Here is a 17,447-nt window from a genome sequence, read left to right as displayed (position 1 = left end):
AATGCCTGAATATAACATTTTGTATTTATTGCTCAGAAAGATCTCGCCAGTTTTGATTTTTTTTGTTTCAGTCACCCCTATTATGTTGATCTGGTACTTATCTAATTCCTCAGCTAGCTCCATTTCTTTGCCATTCAGGCTTCTTATGTTGATAGTACCGATCTTTAACTCTGGTGATTATTGAGTTGGGATTTATTTTCAGATTTGTTCCAGTAGCTGACTTTTCGTTGTTCGCCCTGGCTCCCTGGCGAAAACAACGGGGGCCTTGTTTAACCGGGCGAAGTCCCAGCCGGCATGAAATTCTGTCATGTTGTACCATCATTTTTTATTTTGGTTTAACCAATAAGAATACAATTTGGTCGGCTAAATCCCAAATTGCCAGCCCATCCTCGTTTTCGTTCAGTATCCAAGTAGATACCCAACAGGGTGCACCACGCGAAGGTGAGGATTGGACATTAGGTCAGAAGCCCTGGTCGGTTCTCCGCATTCCTTTAAAAGGCTATGTGGAGGTCTCCTCTCAGTTATACAGCTTTGACCCTTAAGCACCCCACTTATGACATTCAACAAACACAAATTACTTCTAATTTTGAATTAAATACTTTTAATTTTGAATCAAGCAGTATCATTTAACATGAAAATTGTAAATAACTGGTTATTTTATAAAAACATTTTAAACAAACATAAAAGAAATACCTTTTATTTCCATGACCCAATTTTCCATCATCTCCTTCACCCCATGAATACACTTCACCTTCAGCAGAGAGAGCTAAACAGTGCTTACCACCAGAATTCACAGCAACTTTCTTGATGTACACATGCTGGATACTTTCCAGTAGTGTTGGTGTAGATACTGAATCAGTTCCACCAATACCTAATCGCCCTCCTGTACCATAACCAGTAGCATATACCTTCAGAAGAGAAAAAACTTATAATTTAAGATAAATAAAATTTTGAATGACTTCTTAAATAAAATAATGTAATTAAATTGTGATTTTATTAATTGCAGTTACTTGCAATAACTGTAATTTAATTAAATTAGAATTCTGAGCAATAAATATAAAATGTTATATTCAGCACTAAATACGAGACTAATCTTCTTGAATGGCAGGCAGTCTCAAGTAGAGACTGCCTGCCATTCAAGAAGATTATGAAAATGTGGGCAAATATGAAAATGGGGAACTGGACAATGAGACTTATTTGTGCCTATGGTCCCACAGAACGTTCTAATAAGGTAGAAGTGTAGGAATTTTTTGAGGCTTTAGAGAAAGCAACTGACACAATGAAAAAGGAGAAGTTGGCCCTTGTTGGGGATCTAAATAGCAGAGTAAGAAATGATTGTCAGACATACAAAAATATTTTGGGAAAATTTGGAGAAAAGAGCAAAGCTAATAATAATGGCAAATAAATACTTGTTTATTGGATTTCTGCTCAGAACATGGACTGGTTATTACTAACACAATGTTCCAACATAAAAATGTGCACAAATTCACATGGAGAGAAGAGGCAAGAAATAAGAAAAGTCTCACTGACTATGTTATTGTTGATAGTGATGTTTTCTTCCTGATAAAGGACACCAGAGTGTACAGAGGATTTGAAATTGGAAGCGATCACTATTTAGTCTTGAGCAGGATAAAATTGAATTTCATATTGAAAAGAATAACATGTAAGAAAGTTTTAAAGCAAATAAAAGTTGAGCAGCTCTCAGATGTGAACTGTAGACTAAAATACACAAAAATCACAAAAAAAAATTGAAGAAAAAATGAAAGAGTTTAAGAACAGCAGCCAAACCTTGGAGATTCAGTGGAAAGCCCTGAAGAAAATACTGATTGATTCAGCCAGAGAGAAAGATATGTGGTGAGGTTGTCTGTAAGGATAGAAAAATCAGAACTCCATGGTGAACACAGGAAGTTAAAAAGGCAGTGAAAGAAAAGAAGAAAGCATATAAAACGTTCCTGGCAAGTAAGTCAGCTTGTGCTCTTAAAAAATGCAAAGACAAATATAAGAAAGCTAAACACTCTGTAAAACTAACTAAACAAAAGTCATGGGAGGACTTTGGTAAGAACATAGAAAATAAATATCAAGAAGGTGGCAAGATATTCTGGAGATTGTTGAATAAGCTCAGAGGAAAGAGTGCTGTAAAAGGAATTAGAGATGATAAAGGTGACATGAAAACAGGAGAAATAGATATCCTTGAAGTATTATTATTATTACCCAAGGCTCCAAGGAGTCAAAGACTCATCTAGGAGGTCCTTTTATCAAACACACAGCTCATCATACCGTGCTTTAAACACACTCTTCTCTGCAGACACCATACTCTCAGGCAAGGCATTTCAATCATTCACAACTCTGCATGAAAAAAAAACCTGCTTCTCACTCCTCTACTCACATCCTCTTTATACAGTTTCCAGGGACGATCTCTGGTTCTCCCCTGATCTCCCACTATTTTCTGTAAAACCTCTCCAACATTGATCCTATAACAACCCCTTAATAGGATTGTAGGTCTGTATCATATCACCCCTCTTCCTCCTGTACACCCACTCTGCAAGTTGCATGTTCTCAATCTTTCCTCATACCCGACATTCCAGAGGTTAGAAACTACCTTGTAGATCTCTATCATATCTGGACCCTTTCCAACATCTCTTCATCATTTTGAAACCAGGTGACCAAATCTGGGCACAAAAGTCCATGTGTGGCCTAATCAAAGCTATGTGTCTCCTAAATTTCAGATCCTTTTCCACTATCACCCCCAGATCTCTTATTTCCTCCACCTCCGACAATATATCCTCACCAAGAATAAATTCTGCATCCCAATTTTGTTTCCCAAATTTTAAAACCTTATATTTGCAACATTGAACTCACATTCCCATTGCCAAGCCCAATCACTCAATTTATTCAAGTCTTCTTGTAAGGTCACAACATCTTCTCTACTCTTCATCGTTTGTTCCAACTTTGCATCATCTGCAAACAACTGAATATCTCCATCCAAATCTTCACCAATATCATTAATATACAAGTTAAACAGATAGCCCTAAAACAGACCCCTGAGGCACACCACTAGTAACTTTCCTTTTCCTGGATATAGCTCCCCCATACACAACTTGTTGATACCTATCAGATAGCCAGTCTACAATCCAATGCACCAATCTAATACCAGCCCCCATCCACTCCAGTTTGACTATCAACTTATCATGCAGTAATCTATCAAAAGTTTTTGCAAAATCTAAGTATGTTACTGTGTATTCTTCTCCTCTGTCCATGGAAGCATTCACCTTATTGTAATAACTAAGTAGTGGAAAGACTTTTAATGGGATTATACTGATCAAGTTTATATTGACACTTTAATTAAGAAGCTTCCGAATGGTGGTATCAACTTCTCAGTTTACCGCAAACCTACCAATACAGGACGTTATTTACATTTCACTTCCTCACACCACATTTCTCAGAAACTTAGTATTCTACATATGTTGAAGAACCATGCCTCTCTCCTTACAACAGATCAACAAGACCTCCAGGAAGAACTATCCCTGATATCTACCAACCTATCCACACAAAAAAAGCTTCTCCAACAACTTAACTACAACACCTGATACACAGATAGGCCTATAGTTTGATGCTTGAGTTCTATCACCTCCTTTATGAAGTGGCACAATCATGCCTTCCTTCCACTCCTTAGGAAATTGACCTAGTGCAAGACTCATATTAAAAAAATATGTCAAGGCCGGCGTCAACTCCCTGGCACATTCCTTCAGAATACGTGATGATATATTATCAAGTCCCACAGCCTTATTTACATCTAGTTTGCTCAACTCCCCATACACTCTTGCTCACTTGCAGTCAGTCTCTCTTCCCCATCATCAGCTGCTCTCAATCTCTCTATGAAGTCACATTCACAAGATTGAAAGACCTTTATGAACTGCTCATTAAGTATCTCTGCCACACCTTCTGCAACAGCTGTCTTTATACCATTTTCTCCAATCAATGTTATCCTTCTATAATCATTCTTTCTTTTGCTGGCTACATATCGAAAGAACTGCTTAGGATTCTTTTTGACTTCATTAGCTAACTGCTGTTCATACCTCTCTTTAGCTACCCTCACCAACCAAGTCACCCTCCTTGCCTGGTCTTTGTAGTCCTCATGGAATTGGTTATTTCCATTTCTCTTATGCTGCTTCCATAATGCCCTTTTCTCTGTATCGCATGCTTAATCGCTTTATTCATCCATTTCACACCAACCTTATTTAAACTTCTCACCCTTGGAATACATTTAGACACTACATCTACTAGATAGTTTTTGAAAATCCCCAAGCTGCATTGTTCTTTTTTCCAGCTAACTCCTCATTCCATGCTACACCTGCAAGCTGTCTCCTGAGCTCTTCATAATCACCCCCCCCCACCTCTTGTAGTTCCACATATACCCTTTTCTTACAGAGGTCCTCAAACTGCTGGCAACCACCCATGTAATCACCTCATGGTCACACTCACCAATTGGTGGGTGATTTGACACTTCATTTATAATTACATCCTCTGATGAGATGACCAAATCCAAGACCCTCAATCCTCGTGTGCCCTCTGTTACATACTGTCTGAGGTAGTTATCCCTCAAAAACTCATGAAACTAATTTTCTTTACTTCCAGTTGCTATCTCATCATTCCAGTCTATATTGCCATAATTAAAATCGCCCATTATGATGACTCTTTTCTTAAGTGCTTGGCTAATTTGATTGTACATTTCATAGTAACTACCATCCACATTTCCTGGTCTATAACAACATCCAACCAAGTATTTCATTCCATTCATCTCCATCTCACACCATACTGCCTCATAACCACTGGCACAATTTCCCTCTTGCATCTCTATTTTGTATGGACATAACTCTTTCTCTATCATCAATAGCACCCCCCTCCCTTTTTACCCCTTCTATCTTCACGAAACACATCACATCCTTCCATTTTTATTCCTGTCAGGATGTCATCCTCATCTAACCATGTCTCACTAATTCCAACAATTTTTGGGTGAACAGACTCAATTAGTGCAATCATTTCATCTGCCTTGTTTCTTACACTTCTAGCATTTGTATATAAACACAATAGCTCATTTCTGGATCTACAGCTAGTTCCATTGATAACACTCATTCGATGTGATCTCTCCATGCACGACTGGGGCCATTTCTCTTTTTGCTTATTCATTTTAGAACCGTCTTCAATTCCAACTGTTTCCTCGTGGTCCCAGGTCATCGCATTCCTTTCCTGTTTACACATGCTCTCACATCCTCTTGAAGCATCCACCTTTCTCACGTTGTGTACCCCTGTCCACCCTGAGCTTACCCATTTCCCTGTTCATCTTGCACACCCATTCGCTCATTTTCCATACTCATGCCACTTACTTCCTCATTCATAACCACCTCTTCGATCTCTCCTGCTCTTCTTAGAACCGTCTTCAATTCCAACTGTTTCCTCGTGGTCCCAGGTCATCGCATTCCTTTCCTGTTTACACATGCTCTCACATCCTCTTGAAGCATCCACCTTTCTCACGTTGTGTACCCCTGTCCACCCTGAGCTTACCCATTTCCCTGTTCATCTTGCACACCCATTCTCTCATTTTCCATACTCATGCCACTTACTTCCTCATTCATAACCACCTCTTCGATCTCTCCTGCTCTTCCACATCACTTCCCACTTGATCTGATTCATTCTCTATACTCACTTCTCTACATTCCAGCAACAGTCTCTCTAAGTGGCACACCATAACTACTCAAATGCAGTCCATTGCTCCCATACAGTTCACTTCATCCTTCAAACTCATTCCACATATTAACAAATTGTACTCCCCCTCTCCTCACACATTTCAGCCAACATACCATTCATAATCCTTGCTCTCTGCCTTATCTCGCCACAGTCATACCTGGGCAACACGCTTGCTACCCTTCCTGTCACACCATTCTCTTTTATCCCTCTAAGCAGCTTCCTGATATCCATTCTGACGTGCTCTTTGTCCTCTGTCAAGTCATTCGTACCTATTAAAACCATCAACTCCTTCGTTCCCTCCCTCCCTCCTCATATCCAATGCCTCAATCACTCTACTCATTTTACCACCTGGAAAACATACCTTGTGCATCCTCTCATCCAGCACACCATTAATAATGGAGTCGCCATACAACACCACTCGCTCGTCTTTCATTAACTCTTTTGTACCTACTTGATTTGTTTTAATCGTTTTTACCCGAATTTTCTTAATTTCATCTCTTGCCTCATCCAATCCAATTCAACTTTCGAATCATCACATTCTCTCTATCATTCAATCTTTCTAATTTTCAAACTCTCGACTCCCACTTCACACTTTCACTTTCATTCATCCTTTTGAGTTTCTGTACTTTCGGTCCATGCATCCAACTTTCGCTTTCATTCATTCTTTCCATTTTTTCCACTTTAGTTCCTTTCGTCGCACTATTTCTGGTTTCTTTCATTCTCTCAATTTTGTTTCCTTCTGCCACATTCAGCTCGCTTTCATTATTTTTACCATCCATTATGGTTTTCAAATCACTCGTTTTCTTTTTCAATGCTTTCTTAACAATTCTTTGCCTTTCTTTCACACCATGCTTCTCTTTCGAACGAGCACTCATTCTTCCCACGACATTCTCGCTACTAACACTTTCTATCATCAAATTCATATTAGCACTCATCAAATCCTCTTTTAGCTCACACTTTGCATATATCCTCTTTCCATTAGCCTTAAATGTCCACAAACCATCTATGTAATCAAAGAATACATGTGGCACACCTCGCACTTCACAAAATGACTGAAGTTTATGTTAAAGTCTTGCACTGAAAAGTCACCGCCATCTTTCCTCTGCCGGTTACTATCTAAGGGGCCAAAAACAACGAATTAGTAATTACGTTTAAGCAAAATATCTCACATACTAATAATACTAGTAGCGCACAACTTTTATAACAGTTCTTACTCAAACAATCACTTGTATACAATTAATTATTTCAAGAATAATTTATCTGAATCAGGAGCTCTTCTTACACACCGCCGCTACTATTGCCTCACGAGCACCCAGGAGTAATTACTTCGAAAGTAGCAAAAAAACACTGACCAGGCATGCAGTCAGTAATACATAATCCATACTTGAAGTAGAAAAAGTCATCAAAAGCCTGAAATGTGGAAAGGCAGCAGGAGTAGATGATATAGGAGTAGAAATGCTCAAGTATGGAGATATAAAAGTCTTACAGTGGCTGCACTGCATAGTTCAAAAGGGCTGGACAGATAGACGAATTCCAGATGATTGGAGTAGAGCTCTCATAGTACCCATATATAAAAAGGGAAATAAAACTGAATGTGAGAATTATAGAGGTATTTTTGTACTGAGTGTTCCTAGTAAGATATATGCAAGTATACTTGAGAAACGGTTGAGAAGGATTCTGGAAAAGAGGTTTGGGAAGAACAAGCTGGATTCAGGCCAAACAGAGGCTGTCTGGATCAGATATTCACTTTACAACAAATAGCTGAGAAATCATGGGAATATGACAAATATCTGTATTTAAATTTTGTCAATCTGGAAAAGGCATATGACAAGGTGCCAAGAGAGAAGCTATTCAATACGGTGTCAATGTGGTTATATGGTGTCAATGGGGACATTATATGAAGCAATACTTAGTCTTTATTTGAGTTGGAGTTGTAAGTCAGCAGTTAGAACTGAAGGAAGTACAGGAAGGTGGTTTAATGTTAAATCTGGTGCCAGACAACGATGTACATTATCTCCTCTGTTATTCATTATCTATATGGATCACATTACGAACGAAAGTGGTATTAAACCTGATATCAAAATTGGAGATGTTAATGTCAGCTCTTTGCTTTATGCAGATGATGTTATACTTCTAAATCTGCTACAAGTCTGCAAGATTGCCTGACTAAGTGAATAACTGTTGTAATAGATATGGAATGAAGGTCAGCAATAACAAGACAAAGACAATGAAAATATCAACTGCATTGTGAAGCAGAACCTAAACAAGTAAAACATTTCAGCTACTTAGGCACGATTTTTAGTGAAGATGGTAAATTAAATATGGAAATAGACAACAGAATCAACAAAGCTGGTATGATAGGAAGTAAACTGAATAAATTTATATGGAATAAGAGAGAAATTAGCCAAAACACTAAATTAGCTGTATACAAGACAGTATTCAAGCCAATTTTAACTTATGGATCTGAGAGCTGGGTTAGAAGTAAAACACTTGACCAAAGACTAGAGACTGCAGATATGAGAGTCCTGAGAAAGATTAGGGGCATGAACAGATGGCATCAATGGAAATATCATATTAAAATGAGGATATTAAGAAAGAACTTGACATTATCAGCATCCAGGAATGTGTTAGCAGAGCTAATCTCAGGTGGTATGGTACTTAAACAGAACGGGTTACAGTAAAAAGTGCCTTAGAAGACAAAAATATAACATCTAATAATGTTGGAGTCTTAACAGGTTACAGACTGATTTGGAGGAAAATTGTAGATAGGAAGTTAGTAATGATGTAATTTTTCATGTAGTACTATCAAATCCTATACACCTCTTGAGGGTATATATCAGGAATTTGATGATGATGAGAATTATTACACCAAATCTTATTTGGATCATCTCTTTTCAATCTGTTGGTTGGTGGACAGCATGAGCTGTTGGTAGCAGACTTCTATTTTGTGCTGATAGTTTGACTATTTTGTAACTTCATCCATTTTTGATGTCACTCATATACTGTGTTCTTGGTCTCCCTCTACCAGGTCTTCCTTCTCTCATTCCCTCAATCAAATTTGTAGCCCAATTTGAGAGGGTCTTAATAGGTCTTATGTTATTTCTCCCTTTTTCTAATGTACATCTCATGGACAGAAAGAGATACAAATGAAGTATTAAGAAAGGCAGAAGAAAAAAAGAGAAATACTACATTTGTATCTCTTTCTGTCAATGAGATCTTTAGTATTCAGTGTTAACAACACATTTCGGATGTTAGAAGTCTTGGTTTCTTTCTTTCTTTCTTTCTTTTTTTTTTTTTTTTTTTTTTTTGAGAGTCCATATCTCTGGTTTGTTAATGGCATACTCTTTGACGTTAATAGTGTCTTTTCTTGTTAAATGCCTTTTTTGCTTGTGGTATTCATATTCTTCCATCTCCCATCTGATGTTTATTAAGCTTTCTAGGTAGGTAAATTCCTTTATTTGCATTATTATTTTCCCTTCTAGTGAGATATTTATAATTTGCTGTCCATCCCTGATACATTACATTACTCTTGTTTTTGTCATTGATTTTGCATCTTTCACTTAGGACCTTTCACCTAGGATCTTGCACCTACAACCAAAGTTTATTCCACTATTCATTTTTACTCTGAATTCCTTCATAGACTTATTGATGTAAACATTAAAGAGTTATGATGAGAGACCATGTCTAATGCCCTTTCTTATCCTAGCTTCTTTCCTTTGTTTTCCTATGAATGGGATCTGATTTTTATATAACTGATAAATAGTCTTCTGTAATTATAGAATATCTTCAGATTTTTGAGGATATCGAACATGATATTCCAGTGAATGTTATTATTATCTGATCTCCATGGAGTTAAAGGACTCATTGTGAGAGGTCTATACTCTCGTATCAAAAGACCTTGAACCCATTCACAGTTTCTGTACTCACCACACTGTCAAACAATGCATTCCATTCACCAATCACTCTCTCCACACAAAAAACTTGCTTCTCACTCCCCTGCTCACCTTATGCAGCTTTCATGGATGGCATCTAGTTTTGCCCTTGCCTCTCTCTATTCTATGAAATTTCTTCTCCACATTAATCTGGTAACAACCCCTCACCAACTTATATGTCTCAATCATACCTCTCCTCATATCTGACATTTCATAGACCTGACACTAACTTAGCACAGCTTCTCTGGACTTCTCCAATATATCCTCATCCCCCTAAAAACCAGGCACACCAAGCGAGCTTTTGCTGTCCTTACCAAGCGAGTCACCTTTCTGGCCTGCTCCTTGTGCTGGTCATTGCCAACAGTCATCTTGTGTTTCTCTCACGGTGCTGCCTTCTTCCAGATTTCACATTTAATCTCTTCATTCACCTATTTCACTCCTACCTTGTTTAGCCTTTTCACCTTTGGAATACACTCACGAATTACTGCTATTAAATAGCTTTTGATCAATGCCCGCAGCACCTATATCCTTTCCACACTATAGCTCCCAGTTGTCTCTTAATCTTTCCATAATCACCAACCTTGCAGTTCAACATATATCACTTCTTTATACAATTCTCATGTGACTGGCTACATGCCATCTGATCACTCTCTCTCCAACTGGTGGAAGATCACACATGCCATTCACAATCACATCCTCTGATGATATAATCAGATCTAAGAATCTTAACCCTCATGTGCCCACCATTATGTACGGCCTAAGATTGTTGTCCCTTAAGAACTCAAGAAATTCATTCTCCTAATTCCCTAATGCTATCTCTTCATTACAATCAATAATACCATAGTTGAAATCACTCATAATGATCACCCTTTGCTTGGCTAAGCAACTCGGCCAGGTTGCCTATACATTTATTTTTCTCCTTCTACATTCCCTAGCCTGTGGCAACACCCCACCAAATATCTCATTCTATCAACCTCCATTTCACAACACACTGCTTCAAAACCACTGCCAATTGTTTCTCCTTATATCTCAACCTTGTGCAGAAATAATTCCCTTCATTCTGGTGAGAAAAAAAAAAAAATCAATGATGGGTTTTCCAAAACAATTTGAATGGTTTGGGAGAAGTTTGGAGAAACAGTCTTTCAGTGAGAGGTTAGAGGTGCAAAATCTCAGAAACTGGAGGTGTTGATGGGAATGCAGTCAGCTGTGGGTACAGCCACTCTTGGGACAAATGAGTGTGAGTATGGAAATGATCATGCAATGCTATGTGCTGTTTACCAGGTTTTGAATCTGAATGAGTTGGTGATAGGATAGTAATTACATTATGCAAGGATAATTGTGAATTAAAGAGGAATTTGAAATGTATATATATGAAAGACAGAAGCATCAGAAATAAAGAAAAGGAGTTTTGGTATTGGTTAGCATAACTTGGCCAAAAATTATCGGCATCAGTGATATCTGGTTGATAGATAATGTAGTTTATAGGGATAGAATGTAAAGGTGTAACATTTCTGGATGGATGGAGAACACAACAGGAGGAGGAGGAGGGATGTCACTGATTTTTAGCCATTGAAAAGCAACCAGAAAATGCAGAAGCATTTGCTGGTTGCTTTTCAATGGAGGATTTTTAGGACTGAGATTTCAGGAGAAGGTTCATTTCAGGCTATCTGGGATGAGATATAAGCCAACAACATATAATATACTCTGAGGTGTATATTCTTGGTTGATGCTATACACCTCAGAGTACACAGAAATATGGGGATGCATGGCATTCCCATATTTCTGTGCACTCATTGTACTGATAAGCCGATCACAAGCTGATGTGAGAACTGAGGCAGATGAACCAGAGTTGTTCAGGATACTGAGGAATATCAATGTGAATACAGCAATGGGAGTGGATGGGATGCTGCCTCATATGTTACGAGAATGCACAAAATAAGAGGGCTCTCTCCAAATGTTTAATCTAAGTCTCAATTCTGGCAAGGTTTTGAGAGAGAGAGAGAGAAAGAAAGCAAGAGGACAAAGTAGTTTCTTTATATAAAAGAAGCTCCAAGAAGAAGAAGAAGAAGAAGAAAATTACAGACCAATTAGTATCTCAGGAATAATGGTTAAGGAATCCTAGTAACTGGTTTAGGATAATCAATCCATCTTATGTAACAGTTTTCCATATGGTATTCTGTCAAATGCCTTTGTAAAATTCAGGAATGAGTCAACAAGAATGACAAGCAGCATGGCTTTGTGAAAGGTAGGTCCTCCCTTTACATTTACTCACATTTTATGATAGAGTAGCAGCTGAGATGGATAAGGAAATGGTTACGTCACAATAGTACTGGATTTTGCAAAGGCATTTGACAGGATACCATATGGAAAACCATTATTATTATTATTACGTGACACCTCCAGGGAGTCTGAAGACTCATCAAGGGAGGGCATCTACTCCATGACTCCATCTCCACCACCAAATCCACCAACGCCATCTACTGCAGACCACCACTAATATTTTCACAAACAACCATGCCAATGGCAGGATTCGAACCCGCAGCCTTTTGGCTGGAGAGTGGATATGCTAACCACTCGGCCAACCAAGACGGCCATCTTATTACATAAGATGGATGGATATGAAGCTGGTGGCATGAATGGGGGGGGGAGATGATTGACAAACACCAGAGAATAGCACATGGAGTGTCATAGGAATATGTACTAAGGTCACTATTGTTGAATTTGTATATTATTGATGTATGGAATGATATGAGGAAGGGGGGGGATATTCAGTTAATAAAGGTGATGTAGAGATCCTGCAAAATGATTTAAATAAGCTGACAGTAAGAGTAAAGAATACTAGTTATTAGTTTAATGTGGCAAAGTGTATGGTTTACATATTGGGAAGAAAAGATTATATACTATGTATTACATTCATGGTAGTGTATTGAGTGTATTGTAGGAAATTGATGAGGCTAGAGATTTGGTAGTGATGGTGGACAGAGAGTTGAAGTGTAGAGGGCATATTACAAAGGCTGTCAAAACAGCTCAAAGTTACTTGAACGTTGAAGAACATATTGACAAGTCAAGGGAGGTGGTGGAGAGAATACGAGGGTGGTCCGAAAATTTCTCAGCCTAACAATGAAAAAAATGAATTTATAATTACAAAATAATTTTTATTTTTCAACAAAATCTTCCTTAAGACTAATACATTCATTCTAGCGATGCTCCAGTGCCATTATTCCGCCCCTGTACTGGTTCTCAGTAAGATCTGCAAAATACCCCTCTACAGCTGCAATCATCTCTTGAATTGAAGAAAAACACTCACCAGGAGGAAGAGTTTTAGTTTTGGGAAGAGACAGAAGTCAGAGGGAGCCAAATCTGGGAAATAAGGTGGATGTTCCAACAATTCATAGTGCAGATCCCTTAATTTTCCCATTGCCAAAACACCTTTGTCAGGGGTGCATTGTCCTGATGAAAGATGATTTTTTTTCTTCTGCAAAATGGGTTTTTTCTCACAAATTTTTTTGTCTAGTCTGGTTAAAAGATCAGAATAATATTCCCTGGTTTCTGTTTTACCCTTTTCATGATAATTAATAAACAAAATGCCTTTAGCATCCCAAAACACCGATATCATGACCTTTCCTGATGATGGAACCAACTTTGTTTTCTTTGGCGCTGAACAACAAGCTTCTATCCACTGTTTTGACCACTGTTTGGATTCTGGTGTGTAATGGTGAATTCAAGTCTCATCCATAGTAATAAATCGATGCACAAAATCAGTTTTATTCTTGTTAAAATGCTTCAAGCACTGTTTTGAGATTTTCATGCGAGTGCGTTTTTGATCTTCTGTGGCACCCATCTTGCACAAAGCTTTTTCATTTGCAATTCTTCATGCAAAATATATTCAACACGTTCTTTTGAAATGCCTATAGTCTCAGCAATTTCATGCACTTTGACTTGCCGGTTATCCAATACCATATCGTGCACTTGATCAATGATCTCTGGTGTTGTTACACTTTTTGGACGTCCTTCAGGTGGATCATCTTTAAGGCTGGAACGGCCACATTTAAACTTGGCAGCTCATTTCTTAATTGTCAAAAATGAAGGAGAAGAGTGCCCATAAACTTTTATGAACTTCAAATGAATTTCTTTTGCCATTAAACCTTCTTTTACAAAGAATTTTAGAACTGCCTGATACTCAATTTTATCCATTTCAAGGGATACAGACAACACTTTTGCTTCAGTCAGTTGTATAAAACAAACTACTTGATAGTATGGCATGCAATTTCACATGGATGCTTATGGCAGATGTACCAACTAAAAAAAAATTTCCCAATAGTGTTGTTACCAGAGAAATTTTCAGCCACCCTCGTTCAGAGATGAGTGACCTATGATTCAGTTCCCATTAGCAGACTTTTAGGAGTGACGAGGAAGATGAATGTGAGTGAATCAATCATCAATTTAATTGACTCAAATTGATGATGATTGAGAGAATACATAGAAGGTGCAGAGCAGCTGTTAAGTGTGGTGGACTAGTATTACCTGATTTTGTAACATCCAGAGGTCTGAGATAAGGATGTCACTGATCCTGTTTAAGATTTACTTGATGTAGTGCTGGCACATTGGGATGCTTCATGTAGATGAATGGAAACTGAGATCTGAAACAGTGTCAATGATTCATCCACTATTGTCTGCAGATGGCCAAGTGATAATTGATCAAGATCAGGATTACACTGATGTTATGATGAAGAAATTGATGATATTTACAGCATGGGAGGTCTAGAAGTTAATTTTACCAAGGTGAAATATTTGATGGTTGGTGAAGAAGGCAGAGACCTAGATCTCCTAGTCGGTAAAGGCAAGGCAATAGATCATTTCAGATACTTAAGATCTATTATTCATAAGTCAGAAACATGTAAGAAAGATGTAGATGATTGTATCAAAGCCCATAATGTTATTGAGCAATTGGATGGTGTACTATGGAGTTGAGACATTCAACAGGAAACCAAGAGGATCAGTGCCTCAGTAGCGCAATTGGAGGAACGACGGTACATTGCGCCCTTCGATTGAATAGGCCTAAGTTCGATTCTCGTTGTGACGGGAGGAATCTTTATGTGGACGATTTTCAATCAACTGTGAGTTAGCCAATCTCATATGGAGGTAGCAGGGTTTTTTCCCTCCCGGAAACTCAGGTTTTTCATCCCGCATACAGACAAATTGGCCCTTCAGAACACATGCAATTTACAGACAAAAATACTACTTGTAGTGGTGGTGAAGGTGGGTGGTAGATGGCGTTGATGGAGATGATTGGTAGTAGAGGTTCAGTGTAGTGGTTGCGACAGTTGTATAATAGTAGGTGTCCTCCCGCGATGAGTCTTCGGACTCCTTGGAGGTGTCACGAATAATAATAATAAGAAGAATAAGAATACTCCAAATGAATAGGGTGTTCATCAGAGTGTTCTGCTGTATGGAGGAGAAGGAGAGACATTGAATGTGAGGCAGAAGAGTGTAATGAAGGATGGCATACAACAAAGTATGTGTATATCTCACCTTCAAAGAGTTTAAAATGAGACTGTTATGGAGAAAATTGAATTTGCAAGAAAGTTTGATGGATCACTTGGAACACTGATCTTACAGTGGTGCTGGCAAGTTTAACAGATGTCACAGGAGAGAGAGAGATGGGCTAAGAAAGTGGTTCACCACCAGGAAGACAGAAGAGAGAACAGCCTTGAGATACATGAAGAGGAGGAGGAGGTGTGTAGGTAATGTGAGCCAGAAGGTTATATGAAGGGTCCTGGGATGACTGGTTACAGTGGAGAAGGGAACTACAAGGCAACTGCTGAACAGTGGGAATGCCTTTAAAAGTAAAAAGTGTAATTTATTTATTTTGTTTGCCTTGCAAAATCAATAAATTGCAAAGCCTAGTACAATGAAAGAAATTTCTAGCAAAGAGTTAATGACTGTATTTTGTCATTATTATCTGATACCTTCAGAGAGAGGCCATATATCACCCACACCAGCTATCATACTGTCTCTTAAACTCACAGTAGAAGCACTTACTACTTCAACAGGCAAACTGTTCCACTCCATCACTCACTGTTCTATGGAAGAAAAATCTAGCTCCTATTCCTTTCTTAACCACATACAAACTTAACTTTCCTGGATGACTCGTATTTTTGTCAACCTTGCATAATAACGAAAAATTTCATCAGGAAATAAGTTCAGTATGAGAGAGAACAAGAAAGGGTTGTTGGAAGAGGCAAGAAAGTGAAAATCATCAGTATTTTGCCTCGATATGATAAAAATGAATTAAGAAGAAGGGCTATGATGACAAACGATTCAATGTGTAGGCTGTGTAGAAGGGAAGGATGGGAGTTTTTGGATGTATGGAGTGAGTTTGAGGTAAGATTGGATTTGTATAAGAGGGATGGCCTACACCTAAATGCATTTGGTATCGGGAGTCTAGGAAAACTAATAACTGGCATGATACCTAACACAGAGAGTCAGGGAAACTAAATTATAATGGGAGGAATGGTGAGAATGTGAGTGTAAGAGCGAAAATGTTATATAACTGTGTGGCAAACGATTCAATGTGTGGGCTTTTGATGGAAATGTTGACAAGGAGAGAACGATTATGACTTTGTGTTCGTCTGGTTCAGACCTATCCAATATGTGCAAAGATGTCTACATGTATATGGCAAATAGAGATCTGCAAGTTGGCCAACTGTGTCATGCAGACTGCAGACAAGAGTATACAAAAGAATAAATAGGTACACAAATGCTAGGAGTATCAGAAACAAATGGATAGAGTTTATTGACTTAGTCAATATGTTGGGACTTCAGATTGAAGGCATTAATGAGACCTGGTAAACAGAATCAGACATACTAACTGGTATTGAGTGTCAAGGGTATAGTATTTTTAGGAAGGACAGACAGGATAGGAGAGGAGGGGGGGGGGGTGCTGCTAATGATATCAAAGGTCCTGAATCCAGTTAGAGTTGAGACCTATGACTGCAATACTAGTAACAATTTTTCATGTGGAAGTGAGTTTGAAGCCATGTGGAGTGAGGTGGAATCTAACTAGATCAATTACACAGTGGGGCATTGTTACAGACCTGGTGGATCGGTTGCTAGTGATGAAGAAATGCATCACCAAATAAAAAAGATGAGTGCAAAAGAGTAATCATAACAGGAGACTTTATCCAAATATTGATTGGGTAGCAGTAGAATCTCATGAGAAGAATGAAAATGCATTTATTGAGCTGTTGCAAAATAACTTTTTCAAGCAGCATGTGGCAGAAGGAACTCAAGGTCAAAGAGTGTCAGAGAGCGTTTCAGTTAAAGACGTAACTATTCTGCCTGAAGTTGGTGACAGTGATCATACGGTACTCACTTGGGAAGTGACTAAGTTTATGAATGTTCAATTCAGAAAAGCTTACATGATGAAATATAAAGCAGGAAATTATGATCAACGGAGGAGAATCCTGAGTTCAGTGGAATAGGATCGGTTGCTGGATGGGAAGAATATAGATATTGAATAGGAAGCATTTAAATAATACTTAAATGATGTGATATCAGAATGTGTCCCAAGAGTTTGAAGAATAAACAGGGTAATGTCAAATGTATGTGTAAGCTTATTAAGCAAGAGATTCGTACGAAAAAGGATGATGTGGAAGGAATACCATGTGCATAAGGATGATGTCCGTTATGAAAGTTATAAGCAGCAGGACAGTCACAACTGTTGTATGGAAAGCAAAGTCTGAGTATGAAAAGAAACTGGCTCTGCAT

The 17,447-nt window shown here is 38.3% G+C and overlaps 1 protein-coding gene across 1 annotated transcript in view; it reads right to left on the bottom strand.

The window, feature by feature from the left end:
- Nucleotides 1-626: 626 nt before the first annotated feature.
- LOC150100279 (E3 ubiquitin-protein ligase HERC2-like) overlaps nucleotides 627-17,447 on the bottom strand; it is a 338,356-nt gene continuing 321,535 nt past the window's right edge. The window contains exon 23 of the mRNA XM_090402625.1: nucleotides 627-908. Within this exon, the coding sequence (XP_090258751.1) occupies nucleotides 627-908 (282 nt within the window). The remainder of the gene's footprint in view (nucleotides 909-17,447) is intronic.

This window comes from Typopeltis vanoorti, chromosome 13 (genome assembly GCF_054136105.1).
Source record: "Typopeltis vanoorti isolate ZY-2024b chromosome 13, IOZ_Tvanoo_1.0, whole genome shotgun sequence".
In the NCBI taxonomy this organism is placed as follows: domain Eukaryota; kingdom Metazoa; phylum Arthropoda; class Arachnida; order Uropygi; family Thelyphonidae; genus Typopeltis; species Typopeltis vanoorti.
The sequence above is the reverse complement of the archived record's forward strand: the minus strand, read 5'-3'. Positions and strand labels throughout refer to the sequence as shown.